This window comes from Lonchura striata, chromosome 1, assembly GCF_046129695.1.
Source record: "Lonchura striata isolate bLonStr1 chromosome 1, bLonStr1.mat, whole genome shotgun sequence".
Classification (NCBI taxonomy): Eukaryota; Metazoa; Chordata; class Aves; order Passeriformes; family Estrildidae; genus Lonchura; species Lonchura striata.
Window position 1 is genome coordinate 51206170 of NC_134603.1, and position 18541 is coordinate 51224710.

Sequence of the window (18541 nt, forward strand, 5' to 3'; positions counted from 1 at the left end):
TTTGGGTTTGTTGTTTTGCTCATTCACTCACTCATACTTCAACTCCAGCTTTTATGCTCTGTGTAACACTATTGTACACAGCTTCCGTAAGGTTGGCATAATAAACTATGTAAAGATTATGTGAGTAAGGAAATCCTTAAAAGTGACACAGAGCCACTTTATCAGGTTCAGTACCAAGTCTCTACTTTCTTTCCAGGACAGTGAAATATTGCTCATTCCTGGCTGCTGTAATACCCCCTTAGGATATTCTGAGCTGTTCCAGAGATCAGTGTTACTTCTGCAATGCTAACAGCAATTATTCATTATTCCTTATAATTCAGGGAATCAGGAGCACCCAACAAAGCTATTAAGCAGAAGGTTTAGAATGAACAAAAGGAAATATTTTTCACACAGCACATAATTACATTGTGGAGCTCATTGCCTCAAGATGCTGTGAAGCCAAAATTATAAATGGGTTAAAAAATGGGCTAGAAAAATTCATTATTAAACACAATGGCTGTGTACAGTCTCTGGCTGAGGAAGAGATTGCTCAGGAAAGCCATTGATTGCTAGAAGCTAAAAGGGTATGCTGGGGAAAGATTCTGTTTGCTGTATTCTTCATACTGTTTTGTAAACATCTGCAACTAGTTCTGTTGTAGAAAAACTAATCAGTTGTATGGACCTCTGGTTTGACCCAGTATGGCTGTTAACTCACACCAAAAGGAAAAGAAATTAATCAATGTTCCTGTATATACACAGCAAACGGTGTGATGTGAAATAGTAATTTTTTTTTTTCCCCATAGTGGTAGTCAGTTTTATAGAACTTTAGTTTATAAAGAACACAAATTGCTTCTTAATCAGTTAGCACCCTCAGTGTTTTCTAGTTCTTTTCTTTTGCTAGCTATTCTTCTGGTCTGCTGCCTTACTGGTGGACTGCAGAAATGCTGGGGTCTGCAGCTGCAGATAGATGATGCTGTAAAGGGAAAGAGAAAAAATAAAACAAATTCACTTGTAAAATACTTTTATATAAAATGCAAATAGTTGCTATGCTAAAGCCCAATCCTTGAACCTGTATTCTGAGCAGCTATTTATTCTGAAAAGTGTCTTGTTTCCATTAATTAGGCCCTTTCAAGAGAGTTATATTATATATAATATAGAGTACATTGAGGTAGTGGAATGAAACTCCTAGTGTGGGCAATAAACCATTTTTTCTCATATTTTGAAGAGCAAAAGGGGCACTATTATCTGAATTTTGAAGTTAAACAGGTTGAGCTTCCAAACCACACCAAAGCATTTCTTTCGGTTTTGCACTGGGAAACACATTTAAAATCTAAGAAAATTTGGTATCTTGCTGCTTTCCTAGTAGTTTTCTACACATTTCAGTTTTGCCACTGACTTTTTAATTGTCTCTTCTTTTACAACATCAGCAGCTTGAATTTTGAGTTTTGATGGTTACATTGTGAATCAAGTCTATAGAAGCGACAGTAGCTAGAACATAGAAAACTGTTTGAATACAAGGAAAATCACATAAATTGCTCATGCTTTTTATATGTTTAATTGTAGATCTGGTTTGAGATTGACATATTTTTCCTCCATTTGTCAGCTTTTTGCACAGCATTTGTGTTTATTTTACTGGTATATACTAAGCACATGTATCTGTGGCACACAAAGATAGAAAAGTTGTGCTATGTGCAGAATTTACAGCTTCTTTGAAGTTTAACTATTTTGTGGATTGCTTTTTATTTCTTGCTATTGAGACCGTGTGTTTCTTATTTTTTATTACCTTTTTTAAAAACACTTTATTCCTGCCATTAATCGATATTTGAATATTTAAGGTAGAAGGACAGTCTAGTTGGGAACTATGTCTTTCATTTTGACATAACTAGGAGTATGTTTTCTTTAACTGAAGTGTGCTACGGCAGAGTTGCCGTAAATATCTTCTAGGGGATCAGGTTGAATCTTTTTTTAAATAGTCCTTTTCCAAGGGCCACTAAATTAATGAAATTACTAAATTTTTGTCTAACTGCACACTGACACAGACGTCTGCTTGTGCTTCATCAGTATTCACACTCACTCTCTGCCAGAGTCCCTGGAAAGCTGACTGACAGATCTGGGAGTGTAATAGTAAGATGATTTTTTTTTTTTTTTGGTGTAATGAAATATTTGGATAGTGCTACCCATATGAGTGTTTTAGTGTGGAGCAGCAGTGTTTTGGAGTGCTCAAGCTTAATAGTGCAATAATACTAAAAAAAAAATCCTCAAAAGATTGGTTTCCTCTCTGTTTTCATGAAGAAAAAGAAAAAAAGTACTCTGTAGGAAGTACTATATTGATTGTCACTAATACACACCACATTTAAGCTGAAATTCATGCACATAAAGCGGTGAAGTACTCCATTCACCACACAGTTTCTGCCCACGGCTGGAAAAGTTTCAGCATCTTCTAATGAAAAGCAAAAAAATTAACTTGATTTATGCCAGAATTCAAGTTTGATCTGATATTATATTAAGTGTTTGTATTTTAAGTGATATGGCAAGTTTAGTTGCCAGCTATTATGACTACAGTGAAGTTATAGAGAATGATCGCTTCCAAATTCAAGTATTTAATACAAGAAAAACAAAACCATACTGTTTTGAGGTATTGTCTCAGATATACTTTTAAATGCATTTTTATGGAACTAAGATTCAGGTCGGCATAGGGCAAGGCAGGGAGCCAGAGTGGGACATGTTAAGACCTTACCTCTCCCTTTAGCTACCAGAAATGATGTTGTAACCAGGTGGGGGTGGGTAGTAAGCAACAGGATGAAAGTAAACAGCATCAAATAGGTGCCAGGAGAGGTTCAGACTGGATATTGATTATTCCACCTAATGTCAGGATTGGAACATTTCAGTACCAGGTCACTCTTGTCTGTCTAGCTCACTCTCCATCATTTTATCTTGTTCCATTTGCAGAATTTGGCTCACAGAGTTTATTAATAAATCTAATAAATATGGACTTTACTGGGTTGCTATTTTAAACAACTAGTAATTAGTAATTGGCTTAATGAGAAACAGATGCCTGGAATCTTTGTATTGTCTTCTAAGGGAAATATTTATGTAGAGGCTCAATTTTTTTAAAGTTTTGTTTTATAGAGGGATGCAGAAAATTAAGGCATCTGCTGCTATTCAACAGAGCTATTACAATGTTGGCTAGCCTCAATGAATCTAGCTTGAGTGCAATGTTCTAATGAAAGGAAATGTAGAATAAAATTTTAAGCTGCAATGTATATAAATCTTGAAATGTCCATGGATAGCTGATAAATTGCTATGTTTTGTTCAGTTTATGCAAAAGATAAAATAAAGAAGCAGATTGCAGAAACCAAAATTACACATCAAGTCATTAAACCTCAATCTTCATTACTGAAGAATTGTTTTGATACCCAGCAAAATCAGAATCTCAACAAAAGAGTACCTAGGTGACATGTTCAGAAGAGTCCTGGACACCAGGAAAAAATCCACAGAATAATATCATAGGTATGTTCTAAGTTTAGAACTCTGATTGCTCCTCTTCTGTTCTTAAGGCTCAGAATGGAAACAATATTTTGCACTGATTTGCTCTTTGTGACTAACCCTTTATTTTTTCTTTAAGTTTCATGTCTCATAATCCATTTGTGTTAACATAGACTTGGTAACTTTTCAGTTAGCTCTCTTTACTTCATGTCCTTTAATAAAAAGACTATTCTGTCAAACAATGCTATTTTTCTTCTCTTCTTTTGTTTTCTTTTTATTTTTCTGGAGTCTTTTTTATTGTGAGTATTACACTTGGGTTGTTAATTTACTAAACTGTGCTGTTACTTGTACATAGCAATTTTAAAACACCACCAAACTAGAGGAGAAGAGACATTCTTGTTGTGCATCTGCCCAGTAACTAACTAATGAGACTCAAATTCCCATCTTCATCATTATTGCTGGAGATAGATATTTTCTGTTACTTAGTTCAGTACTCACTTCACTTGCAGAATAGTCTCTGAATGTAGCTGTGTGAGTGATAAATAAGAAGGATGAGATATTTGCACTGGGACATTCAGAGGTCCCCATTGTATTGCACAAGGTCAGTACAAGTTCAGAAGACGTTTCAAAGGTCATTTGGAAGTTTCCCTCTTGAGCATCAGGAATATAATAGCTGATTATATGGTAAGAGAACTGGGCAATCTAAATGTCCATCAATAAGTTCCTGTAAAGACATTCTGTAGTGGAACTGTCACATATGCATTGTATTTTTCTACTGAGAAAATATTAGTATCACATACATGATGTTTGATGAGTGATGTAGAGCTGCTCTTCAAATAACAGCATTTAGGAACAGCAACCCCTTTTGTCACTCCCTCATTGTTAACTTCCACAGAGTACTTCCACTACACATTATCCATTAGCTGATCCTGGGTCATTTGAGTAGCCTTGATTCAATGCATTATGTATTTGAATGAACTGTCTGGTTTTAAGCCTGCTTGATGAATTTCTGCAGGGTTACCTCTCTTGGAATTAGGAAGTGCTGTATATACATTTCAAACATCAAAATAAGGCAATTCAGGTTGGTGAGCTGCAGCTCTTCATTAGTGTGCCTAAGCAGACACTGTTTGTTCTAACGAGTAGTCTGGGGGCTGTATTGAAGGTCTGCTGTCTGTCAGTGTACAGTGAGCAAACTAAAAATAATTAGGTTAACAATTGACAGCAACACTTGTTATCATTGTCAATCCCATTACTACCTCTTCTGTTTCTATGCTGATTACCTTTATGGGCTCTTAAATACTCTGTATTATTCTTTGAGTAGTTTCTCAGACAGATGGGAAATCATCTAGGACCAACACCATTTTTTTGAAGGTTTTATCCACCTTTTCAGTAAGTGTGAAGTTGTCCAAAGGGAAGATGATTGACAGGAAGCAATTACAGAGTGAGAGCCTGCAGAGGGAAAAGGGAACATAACTTTCAAACCCAGAGCCAGGATATTTGAACAGTAGCAGGAGCTCCCATTGTGGTGGAAGTTCTCAGTGGCTTTACTGTGACCCACCACTGCTCTCCCCAAAGCAGAAAATGTACCAAATGATCAGCTCAGGGACTGGATGCCAGCCAGGAAAAGCGGTAAATAGACATCTAGCTTTTAGATAGGAAATCTTTTTCTGTAGAACAAGGAAACTGCTGGCCTAGAAGTCAAGCCAAGAGGAGTGACTGATTGACTTTATATATGCTAGCAAATAGTGTATTTGCAAACAAGCAAAGCAGACATCAAGGCACCAAAGCTTCCTGTGAAGATCAAAAAATGTAATGAGCCAGCACAGTGGAGTGCTGATCTTTTTTTGAAAGGGCACTGCAAGTAGACCTTTATCTGTTTTAGCATACCCTACTGCTCTTACTTCCCTTGAAAAGTTCTATTTTATCTATAGGGAAAAACAACAGTGTGCAAAATATTTGTGTTCCATCTGTGCACACCAGTGTATTCTGGCTTTTATCTTGTAGTTAAATGTGATATCAGTGTTGCCTTGTAGCAGAATTAAAATCTTATTATGTGAGCTTTGTTTCTCTCTTATCTTCTATTCAAACTATATTAACTAGAGCAGCTGAGATACACTCATGGAAACCCTTGAGGCCCACTTAGTGAGCCAAATCTGAGGGGTGCTTTATCACTTCCGAAAGGTTAGATCAGCTGTGTGTACATTACAGCTTGCATGAAGATAGAGGAGGGGCTTATTCACTTTTCAGATTCAACATTTGTTTGCTTTTGTTTTGTTTTTCCATGTTTTCTATTGCTTCAGGGAATTATATAACATTGAAGGTTTTTCCAAATTGTATGGTTCTAAATCACAAACAGCTTGTTTTTACAGGGGATTTGAAGATTGAGTTAGCTGATAATTTAAAGTCAGGCACTTCTTATGAATTCTGAACTCAGAGCACTGTCTCAATTACAATGATGTATTCAGATAAAATCAGACAAAAATATCACTGGACCTAGAAATGTGTCTTTCTTATCAGTGTGTGTGTCCAGCAGCTTAATATTGATCACACTCATAATAATAATCTTCAGTAAGCAAAAGTACACAGGTATTAAATAGTCTCTTTTCAAGTAATATAATTGCTCAAAGAATAATTTCACAGGCTTACAACATCAGTCAAGTCCATGGAAAATAAGTATTTTCCCATGGAACATATTTTCACTTCAGAAAAGTTTCTTGGATATCTTAAGCCTTGTTTTGTTCATTATATAGTATATCTAGGCAATAGGTGAAATAGCTTTCATTAATCACTATGTAAAACACAAGTGAAATGAAAATTTTAATGACTGCAACACAAAGCTTACTACTTCAGTCAAATGCAGACTTTGGTGCCTGAATTCTTTTGGTGCCGGATTTTTTTTTTATTTTCTTCTTCTCCTCCCTCTCTCTGTCTCACTCAGATTTTTTCATTTTAATTTCCTTTTTTATTTTTTTCCAGTTGTTTTCTCTTTCTTGATAAATTTAAACCAATTGCAAACTCTTCTCTTTAGTGTAGGAAGAAAACATGTGCAATCCTTGCCTTCTTTTTTCACAGCACATTGTATCTTTATGCTCTACTTTAATAATATTTCATTAGCTCTTTGAAACCATTCCCTAGGGCAAGCTTTTATTATTTGTAAAGTAAATCAAATATCAAAGTGCTAACCTTTAGGAGGAAAAATGGGCTAGACTCAGAAAAAATATTTGCATCTTTTATTAGCTTGTTGAATTAAAATTTAAACTGCACAAAAAATATTCCAAATAATTTTCTCAAAGCTCTCAGGTACATAAAACCAGTTTTTAGAAACCATCTTCCTGATAACATTCGGAGTACATTAAAGAAAATCTAGGAGTGATGTGCCTCGGAGTTCTAAGTATCATTGTGGAAGGAATGTTTTCCTTGGCAGAAAGGGACTTAAAAAAGAATTTCCTGAATAAATTGTAAATTAAAAAGAAGAGGTGAAAAATCTGATTATAATGGTACCTTGGAGACCTACATGAGCTCAAATTTAATGTATCTGCCTTCATACAATATTTTAAGACACCTCTTTCTTTTGGCCTCATTCAAACCATGTCATAGTAACCAGAGTGAGTATTTTCTTTCTGTCCAAGTCCTTTTGAGGTATTTACATGTTACCCTTACAAAGATGGCATAAAGAAGTCAATTTAGAATTTATCCTGCCTACACATTCAGTGGGCTCTATGTGACCTGGAGTCGTGCCTCTTTTGTGTAAATCATAGAATCCCAGAACGGTTTAGGTTGCAGGGAACATAAAATATCATCTTGTTCCTCCCCTCCTGCCATGGACAGGGAAATCTCTCCCTAGTTTCTCAGAGCCCCTTCCAGCCTGGCCTTGAACTCTTCAAGGGATGGGGCATCCACAACTTCTCTGTTCAGGTGCCTCACCCTCCTTGTAGTGAAGAAATACCTGTGTCCTGGTGGGTAGTATTTCTCATTAAGAAATAAACGACTCTGCACCATTTTTTACTCATGTGTGTACAACTAACGTGTAATTACATCCTTTGGAACACCATAGGGAGGAATCAAGGAGATGGCACAGTTAATGAATAATGATGCAGATAGTTTTGTTCACAAGAGGATAGATTTTTCCTGTGTGGTGGTCCAAGTCTTTCTCTGGTTCCCTGTCAAAGCACAGAACTGGTTGGTATTCAGAGTAGCCTGTGTTCATTCACTTTATGTTTACAGACATTACAGTCATGAGTCATGCTCAGGTTCACACTCTTAATTATATACTGTGTGAAGAAAAAAAAAAAAAAAAAGATAGGGAGGAATGGGAAGATAAGAAAACCCCACATGCTGTACATAAATGTATTCATGAAATCCTCTAAAAGCAGGAAATTCATTTTTATAAGAGGAAATAAGCACTGCTTGAGACCAGCTTTATTTTCCTTTACACACACAAGTAAAAAATAATATATCCTGCACTTTAGTTACAGTACAAGTGTTCATATTGTACCCAGAGGGTCCTTTCTATAAAAAAGAATAATGAAATCCTATCAGCATACTATATTTTTCTGCTGGAGATAAATCAGGAAGATTAATGAGGTTAAGTTATTGCTGTCTAGTATGCCAGGGAATAAGTTTCTAAATTAGAATTTTAATTGTGTGCTCTATTGCAGTCCTCTTACTAATTCACCATATTTCTAAAATCTTTCTTTATACAGTAGTCTTAAAGAATTTTAAAGGTATTAAAGTAATAGAGTTTTTAAAACTTAAGTAGGTAAAATGGAAATAGCCTATCAAAACTAGGTAATCTGTGAATCTTTACGCTGCTCTGCAGAATCTATAAAGATTTCTATTCCTGCTGTTTAATATTACAGGTGAGTTTCAGGTATTGTCTTCAGTGTTAGATAGCAATAAATTAAGTTACACCAAGAGATTTCATTGATAGATTGGGTTAAAAATATATGGAAAGTAGTTCTTCGTTAGTTATTACAGAAGTACTCTATGATACTCTGTTTTTGCAGCTTTGTCACGATTTAAGATCATATGACAATTGGTTATTGGAGACTAAATGTACTAAGCTAACAAAATATTTCAGCCACCAATATGTGCAGTTTTACAAATTGCACAACTTCCATTCCACATGGAAATGGGAGAGGACACGTTCCAGGAAATAATTCTGGCGTGTCTGTGTGGTGGTTCCAGCCATGCCATGTGTTCTCCTAACTGGTCTCAGGTCACTTCATCCCTTGGGTTCTTTCCCCAAGTAACTCTAGACACAGTCAAATATAGGACTTGGTAGGAAAATAAAAACTTATTCTTGATTATTTTGTTCAAATGCTTCTAGCACCTAAAAACCAGCCTTCAGCATGGCTGGTACTTACAGTCTGCTATTCCTGAAGGTGTGCAACACCTTCATAATTTTTACAGTGACTGCCAAGTCACTTTCACTTAAGTTACTTCTCTGTTCTAGTCAGCAAGTGAGCTACTCTCTTGTCCTGTAGTGTTAACTAAATTTCATGTATATTTCCCAAAGCTATTGTCAACTAGAGCTAACTAGTTAGCAACTCATGAGAAGTGGTGCAAGTACCTATGTCATTCATAGTACAATACTGAAGCAATTTGATCATTTTAGTATGTTTTTCTTGTGCTTTTATAGGTTGACTAGAGTGCCCAATTGTCCAGGGAGTAGCAAAGCTGGTGATTTTAAAAATACAAACATATTAGTAAATACACTGATTGAAAGCAAGCAAGCCCTCTGAAAAAATGAGCACACCAATGCAATCATAGAATTAGTACCAGATTTTATCTTACCTGTGGGGTTTTAGTCCTTTCTTTGAAATCTGAGTGTTAAGGCATGCTGTAGTTAGTCAGTGGAGGAGGTAAGAGTTCCCCTTCCATTTCAACATTTAATGTAGGCAGTGAGTATGATGTTTAGTGTCTCAAAAGGCTAGGAGGACTTTTGCTTTCCTACTCTTCTTCTCATGTGTAATGTAGACTGACCTAAATTCACCTGAGAAAGAAAAGACTGTTTCCTTCCTCTGGCTATGCAAACCCTTGAGTGGATGTTTTTGGGTTTTGGTACATCAGTTCAAGGAGGAACAACCACATAAAGGACCATTGGGAACAATGTCAGAGAGGTGATGTATGTCAGGCTATTAACTCTGTATCGGCTTTAAAACTGATCTGCATCTTATATCTCACACATAAGAAAGCCTTACGTAAACGATCAGCCTAATTTTACCAGAAAAATCTGAACACAGCAAAGGAGTTTTAGCAATAACATAATATTTGTAACCATCTTTAATGGGCTTCGGGTTTTTTTCTTATGTGTTCAGACTTTGGCTACAATAACACACCGGTAAGTGCTTTATAGCTTCTGAAGCCAGTTTACATTGATGAGATAGATTTTCACATTGGCTCTTGCAACAGACACTTTTCAAGGGCAGACTCAGTAAAATGTTTTTTTAAATTCCATTATTTGAAAACTGGACATAATTTTCAGTGATTGAAGCTGACAGAGAAGGAAAAGCTGATGGTGAATATATTCTCTAGTGGCAGGCTGTCATCCACAGATGCTCTCAGTGACCAAAGTAATGACTGAAGTATGAAGAGCTGCTTGCATACTGTGGGCTGTCATCAGTGAAATAATTTACCACTGCTCACAAACACTTGGGGAGATCTATTAGCTAGAGATGATGCATTTTCAATGATGAAAGCTTCCCTCAAAATGACTAGCAGATTTCTTTTAACATAACTTTCAGTCATCCTTTTTTAATTCCTTAATAATCTAAATACTGAGTTACCAACAAACAGAACTTGATTATTTCAATTGTCTGTTTAAAAAAAACAAGAGTTAATGTTGTTAAGTCACAAGAACATCCTAATATGCCAGATATTTAGCGGATTCTGAATACTGAAAATCCAATGAAGTGACTGATTTACTGCACTGACAAATCTTGCAGTGTTCATTAAATGAGCCTGAAGACTCTTCTCTTCCAAACATTTATGGACTTGCTTAAATGTGTATTTACCAGGGTTTGTAAATACAAAGAGTCTAATGTGACCCTAGGATCTTTATTCAGACTTTAATGGATGCATTTTTCCCCATCTGTAATCTCCACATATAAAATGGATACAACTTTGGTGTTGAACTAGCAATGAATCTTCATTATCAAATTCAGGGCATTTTAGGCATCTAATTTAGGTGCAACTCAAAGGGCTATTTTAGAAATGTAAATTTCTTCTCTAGCTAATAGAGTTTAGACAAGGACCTCCATTAGGATTACTGTTAGTTGTCTGGTCTGGCTTAAAGCAGACATTGTACATAACTCTCGGCATGTAACTTAAAAACAAATCCAGAGCTATTTGTAACTGGATGCATCAAATTACCAGTGTTGTTAAAATACATTATAATCTGGTTATTTAGAAATGGCAATGGGAAATTTATGTTACCAGTGAAGAAACTCAGAGGCAGTTGAGAAAATAAGAATCCATAAAGACTGATACATTTAAAAACAAATCCACAGGTCAAACTTAAGACTGTTACAAAGTGCAATAACATTTCTTTGTACCTAAAAATAATATTCTTGCTTATTAAGTAGGCAGAGAGAGATTTATGATATCCTTAACTTCTCATTTCTTTACATAAGAGTTTGCATTTTGTAAGTAACATCATAAGAGAGTACTCTGTTGTCACCTAGCAACTATGAAATATTTTTTTGAAAAGTTGCTGCTTCATTTTTGACTAGTAATAAAATCGTAATTCCACACTTCACATTTTTACACCTTAAAACACTTAAAAATATGTATTTTTTTAAGTATTTTTATCTGGAAGCATGAAATCTGGGATAGAAAGTGTGTTGGCAAAGATGACAATCAACAGAGATACACATTTTATTCTGAAGATCTCACCTGTTCTCTACATACCAGCCTCTTCAAACTGTACTTTCATATAGGTGCTTTCCACTTTTTTTTTATTTTTGCCTTATGAATTTTAAATTAGGAAAGGGAATAATCTAAAAAAATCTGTATTTGCAATGTTATCTCCCCCTCTCATTTGAAATATTGCAGTTATTTTTCTAGTCAGGGTCACAGTGAATTAGCCCTTGGCAAATACTTAATTTTTAATGGAAACCACTACAGTGTTGAGTTAAAGCACGCAAAAGTATCACATTCCTCCTAAGATGATCCTACTGCTGCATCACTGACCAGTTTTCATGCTGCATATAAAGCAAATCTCTGTAATTAATTTTTCTTCAGAAAGTGTTTTTATCCTAATTATTGTAATATTTTCCACTAGCAGAATGACAGTTGACATGCATACTGAAATGCCTGCTGTAACAACAGCTGGCTGAAAGAGCATTTCATTTTTTAAAAAGATCACGAAGGCTGGGTAGTCAGGGTTCTGTGGGATTTTGAGTTGAAGAAATACTTATTTTAAATTATTTGAGAAATGTCCTATACTCCTTTTCGGTTCTCCATTGCCCTTGCCAAGCATTTGGTGGGAGTGTTTGGGGGCCATATTTCTTCCTAACAGTCCACAGTTTTAAGAAATTTATAAGGATGAATTAGAATGAATAGCCATAAAGATAATGTGTGGGCCGATGTACAGCAGCATCCCTGGAGAGTTATATGTCAGAAAAGAGATTTAAAAATTTTCTGTAATGAAACGTGTATTTCTCACAAGTAAGGAAAGATCTTGACAGATCATCTGTTATGAAATATCTGCTCTGTTCTTTACTTGTGGGACAAATGAGATTTCTCCTTACAATACATTGTGGATTATCATTCTGTTGCAGTTTGTGTAATGGCAGCACACGGGGAATTTAGGAAATGACACTCCAGCTGTCTTTTACAATAACTGGGTTTTTTAATGCTTTTGCACTGTAATACCTCTTCCTTCAAATATCTTTGCTGTACTTCTGTCACTGCAATACCAGTGTGTATCCCAAAATGAATTAAAAAGAAAAATAGATATACATAAATTATGTGTTATTTTCCCTGTGTGATATGTTTTATTTCATTCACTAATTTATTGATAAAAATTCAAAAATAAATATATGAAGTTCCTTTTCTGTGATACATTTTTAATAAAGTGAAGTTAGTAAGCAGTAGCTTTAAATGTAAATCTGTTTCCTGGTCTTTGCTGTTGTGTGAGGTTTGATATATATATATGTTCTAAAGAACATAATTATCTTTGTTGCAGATAAATTTTTAGAAGATGGTTTACCTACAAGGCTCATTAAAATTATTATTTTCAGAAGTTCCAAACACTTGTGAGAAGTAGAACTTGTACATTGCATCTGAGACAGAGATGAATTTCCAAAAACAGTACATTGTCCAGTGTATTTCTTCCCTGAATTCAGCACCACCTGAATCTTTCTTAGTTGCCTCCAGATATTTACTTTATTTGATTGGTTTAAAGCAATTTTGTAAAAGTTCATTAGTGGGACAGAGAGAAACAAGATGTCCCTTGGAGAATATTTGGGTCTTCTGTATTTCAAGGTGTAGACTCAGAAGCTGTGTCAGCAGGACTTTCTCTGTAACAGCCCAGGTAATGCTTACTGAATTAAACTCAAAACCACTTGCTGGGTAGTGTCTTATGGATCAATTCTGTGCATTAGTCTCTAGGAGAAGGACTGTAAAAAAACTAGAATTTTCAGTAGTCTACTTAGCTGTCTGAAATGTGAAATGCACATCAAATTTTAGATCAGATGAATTGTTCATTTGTTGTGTCTTTGGAGCTTTGCTGCCAACCATTTCCATTTCTACTTTGCCTTTAACCATGTTTAATTGTTCATCGCCCAGTGTTGTCTGAGAGTCTGAACTTTTTGAGACATAGATCTTTGCCCACGGAGAGTCATTTCTTATGCAGTTTGGTCAGACTTACTGGAAAAGTAATTTCCATCCAGCCTGAGTTGAGAGTGCTCTAGAGCTGGAGGGCCTGCTTGCTTTGGATGCCATTGGCAAATTTATCATCAGGTAACGATTGACACCTTTTTTGGCAATCAATGTTTCTCAGAGCTGTACCCAATGATAGTATGTTCTGAGTAAGGAGAAATTTATTTGTATTAGTGGGTTTTTATAATTTAAGTTTCCAAACCATTAAAAATGTTCAAAGGAAGTGTGGAGAGATGAAGGAAGAGCAAACTGAAGCCATGGACAAGGCTTACAGTTTTCTTGAGTTATTATTTATAAACATTTTAGAAGTAGTCCATGTATTCCCAGGAGTTTCTAGATCATAAATTGGAAACCAGCACTCTAAGAAACTTGTGAAAAGAATAGCCATTTTAGACACTGAACACCCTTGTGTTCTATTGACTTCAGCAAGAGATCAAGGGTTTGGTTTGACTTTTATGCTCTTTGTTATTGGAAATCATTGGGATTCTAAAAACAACTTTTTTTTAAATTTGAGGGCAAAAGACAGTAATAGTAGATGATTTTATGGGCATTATCTGTTTTAAACCACTTACAATGTCTTGAGGTCTTGCAAGAGATACAAACTTCACAGTGTTTTCTCTGTTTAGTGTGGTATGAAAGGACTAATCATTCTGGCAAAAAGATAAAAACATGAGTTAGGACTGGTCATAAACATGATGTAATTCCAGTAGTTTGCTTGGCAACAAAGTATTTTTTAACAGAAGATTAATGTTTCAATACAAAATTTTAAAATGTATCTCCATCATATGACTTATGGATACAGTGCATAAATTAGGAGATTGTGCAAATGCTCTTTTGCACCACAGAAAGCACAGGTCATATAGGGCATAACAACTTGCTTGCTGCCCTTTTGGCAGCCTCTGTGTTTTATTAATGTAAAAATAAACTTTCTTCACCTTCAACTTTCTTATTTACATAAGTTACTAGCTAAATTACAGCAGTTTGGTGAATTTTATCTTTCACAAAATCACATTGATTTTATTCTCTGAGAAAATAATCATCATAGTGGTGTTGTAAATTGTGCTTAAGAAAAAAAAAGGCATGTGTGCTAGTTGAATCTGTGGTTTTTTAAATGCCTGTGTATGTTTTGATCCATGAGGTCATCTGCCAGCAAGTAAATGAAACTTAGGATATGTCAAGAATAAAACATATCAATACAGTCTTTAATTTCTACACTCAAATACTGGAGCAGCTCCAATACTGGTGATGAAGCTCCTTCAGCTTCATGTGTGTGTATGAAAACTATATGGGGAATCTGGATAGCACAAGTGAAGGACTCTTAGTGTTGCAAGAGCACAGATTTGGAAAGGTTGAATAGCACTTCACTTGCAAATAATTCTTCTTGCTATTACACAGATAATCTCATGTCAAATTTTAAGTAACATCTGGAGCTATGCATAAATACCATTTAAACAGGAGACTCATATTTTTGCTTAATAAATGAATCATTTAAATGACACTTTAACAACAATACCCACAAGTACTGTTTGCCTTTCTCTTTCATTTAGCCATAAGGTAGCTGTTGCTGCATGCTTTTCTTAATGTCACTTTCTTTCCTTTTTTTAGAGTTTCTTTGAAGGACAGTCTGCACCATGGGATTCAGCTAAGAAAGATGAGAACAGAATGAAAAATAGATATGGGAATATCATTGCATGTGAGTGTTGACAACATAATTGTGCACTTCGTTAACTCCCTTCAGATCTGGATAAGAATGACCACCAGCCTTGTGCTCACACCAGGCTTGTATTCCTTTTCCATAATTAAGAAGATAAAAATGAAGGAAAATGTTTCTTTTTTTTTTCCTTGAGAAAACTGTCAGATTTAATGCATTTTCTTAACTGCTCTTCTGTCACCTTCCATCTTGTGATCAGTGTATGGCTAAAGGAAACAACACCTTTAACCAGTACTCAGCTCTAACAGGTCCCAAACTGCTCCTGTCAGCTTAGCACAGGACTACCCATGACCACACCAATACCTTGGTATGGGTATTTTGGGAGCAGACAGTACTGATGCTTAAGTGTTCCACAGTAACAGAGACAACTATCCTGGCTTATGCTAGACAGACTCCAAGGAAAAAAGGTAACCCTTATGTTTTACTTAAAAATTCTAGGCTTAAAAAGGATTAGATACATTCATAATCAACTTGAGGAGATGATAACAGGCTATGGTGAGTGACCCCTAAATCTTGCATTATGAGAGTTCCAAAGCATTGTGACTAGAGAGGTTGCACATGAACATGGAGGCAGGAAATATATCAAGGTCAGTAAAATTATATTATTTACACACTGCTCTTGTTGCACTTAAAGGTAAGTTCTCAGTGTGTATGTAGGAGATGATCATTTTCCTGTTTTTTCATTTTAAAATCTAAGTTTAACAGCCAGCCAGATAACGATGAGAGGGTATAAGCAGAGAAATAAGCAGCCATCACCTTGTTTGGTAAGCATGAAAATGAAGGGTGGTCTTTAAGGAGGGGTCATTTAATGATACTGCTGAGTTCAGATACCATAAGAACCCAGCAGAGAAGAATAAGCCAAGCTGGTTGCCTGAACATTTGGAGGACCTGTGGAAGGAGTATGTAGTGCATATTTGCACACACTTCAGTACCTGTCCTAGGTGTTTGTCCAGGCACATATCTGCCTAGGTTTCCTCATCAGTGAACCAAGTGGATTTGACAGAGAGAAGGACAGGTCTTCTAGAGAAAGGGTTCTGAAACAGAGCCCATTTGTATGCTTCTGAATCACCACCTCAGGGGGTCCTCTGCAGTGATGTGTCTAGAGAAAAAAGCTCCCAGTTTAGTGGTAAGTGATGAGAATAGGGTCCAGTGAGGCTGAGACTGTCTTCAAAGAGAAAACATCTCTGTAGCTTGATGCAGAATGAGAATCCACAGGAAATGCACATGGAGGCAGAAGCAAATTAAGCAAGAGATTATTTGCCACATGGTCTTGAGTGGACATGATAGTATTGCTGTGTATTTTGGATGTACACTGTGCTATATACTGAAAAAGGAAATTAAATCTTCTAGAGAAATGTGATTATCATGATGGCCTGCCACGTATGGAAAAGCAGATAAGTTAACTAGATATGGTTTTGCTTATTTCCCTCCAAGCAATATTTAATATGTAACAAACTTGTTATTTTGTGAGGATGTAGCAATACATTATATGAGTAACAGCTAATGATTTGAGTAAAAATATCAAAGTCAAAAATAAGAAAGACAAAGCAGTTTTATGCTTATCCTTGCTTTATGAATTTTTTTTCCAGTCCAAGCCTATTGCAGTAGATCTTATCTTGTAGTCAGGTTTAGTGTGTCACTCCCCTCTTTTAATGTCATATTAGACATTGCCTTAAACTTTGACACCCTTTGGTTGAAGAAGGCTAGAAAGCTGCTAGTGCTTCATGTCTGAGGTAATTGAGTGATGAATAGCCAAAGGAGAACACATAAAAGATATTAGATACACAAATCAATGACAATTACAAGTGATACTGAAGGCTTTCTAAGAGGCGAAATATAACTCAGGACATTTAGATCTCAATTTACTTGAAACGTCCTCAGTATTTAGCAGAGGCAGGCATTTGGACAGAGTTTTTGTCAATAACACTTCCTGTTTATGTGGCTGTGAAAGACAACTCAAGATAAAATTAAGAGCTACTAGAATTAAAGGCATTATCTTAAAAGAAAAGTTGAAATTGCCCACAGTTTGTCATTCAATTTGTCATTTGTTGTTGTTAAATATGTGTATACAAATGGGGTAGTTAACTTTTTAATTACTTTATGTGTTTTTCTCCTACATAAATAACTGCATTTCTCAGACTCTGAGGGTACAATTTGAATGGTCGACTTTTAAAAATTTGTCCCAGATAATTGTATAAAGTATATGCTTTAGCTTAAAAGCATTTTAATAAATTGCTCTTTTATGCTATGTTCAAGCACTTAAAAATAGTGGTTTAGATGCCGCTAACTATGGGTACATGATTATAATGAAATGTATATTTCTTCTGCATAGCAGATTTTTTTCTATCCATTTACCCTCTTTGTTTTAATTTTTCCCAAGATACTACTGTTATATTATTGCTTGTAGTCATTATTGTTCTCAGGAGGAGCTTAAACAATAGCAACAAGCATCCAGCATTGCAGGAGCTTGTCAAAATTGTAGTATGCTTTATGTTACCCAAGTGATGTTCATTTAATTGGCTACAAATATGCCTTGCCCACTTTACGACAGTGGCTACAAAAAGTTGAATCATGATCACAGTCCAGTCACCCACAGAAAACATGTTCTTTCTTCACTGAACAAAAAAAAAAAAATCATGTTTTCTCATTACAAACTATACCCAGCATGAACCTGCTAAATGAATCTTTCATCACCTAACAAAAATTATTTTTCTGCCATAACTGTGTAGGGTAAGGCATGGATTTTGGTAAAATTTATTCGTTTTTTCCTCAGGAGAGATCTTGAGGGAATGGGAGGGGTTCTGTATTTATTTTTACCTAACTCAATATTGACTAAATGAGAAGAGAATATTGATCACAGCTTTTAAAAGCAGCTAAAGATTTTAGGTGAGACATTTATAGAAGGTTTGATTTGCAGAGAATTGGGAATGCACGTCTCCAGAAAGGGTCATTGGCTAGGCATGCTAATCAACTAGGTGCTCAAGGGGTTTGTTAGAGATCCCAGTCTGCAGGCTGGCATATGAATGTTTTAGGTAACATGAGGCAAGAGAGGATAAAATGCTTATATTTGTTATCTATTACCATATTCCACAAAGACAAATTTATTCAAAGATAAATAATTTTAAAAGCTTAAGTGATCAGTGGAAAGTTAAATTGGATCTCCAAATGGAAGGGTATCGAAATAACAATGAGGTAGAAAAAAGAGTATTTAAAAGCTGTATAAATTGTCAAGACCAGCTGAAGAATAAAGGAAAAAAGGTACCTTAAAAATGTAGACAGTTAATCTAGAGACTATTTAAGAATCAACACACGTCTTGAAGAATATGGCTTGTGTACTTCTTAGTTTTAAATCTGACATAAGCAAAGCCCACAGTAACATTTCTTTGTTGACATAAGGATTTTTTTCGATTTAACAAGTGTTGCCATGCAGTAAGGAGTTAACTTAGTTCTCAAAGCAATCAAAAAAGGGAGTCACTCCAG

The 18541-nt window shown here is 35.5% G+C and overlaps 1 protein-coding gene across 7 annotated transcripts in view; it reads left to right on the plus strand.

Annotated features, from left to right (window-relative positions):
• Positions 1 to 18541, plus strand: part of PTPRM (protein tyrosine phosphatase receptor type M) — a 442831-nt gene that overhangs the window by 366715 nt on the left and 57575 nt on the right. For all 7 annotated transcript variants that reach the window (XM_021525180.3, XM_021525188.3, XM_021525183.3 and 4 more), the window contains one exon: positions 14956 to 15043. In XM_021525180.3, the coding sequence (XP_021380855.1) occupies positions 14956 to 15043 (88 nt within the window). The remainder of the gene's footprint in view (positions 1 to 14955; positions 15044 to 18541) is intronic.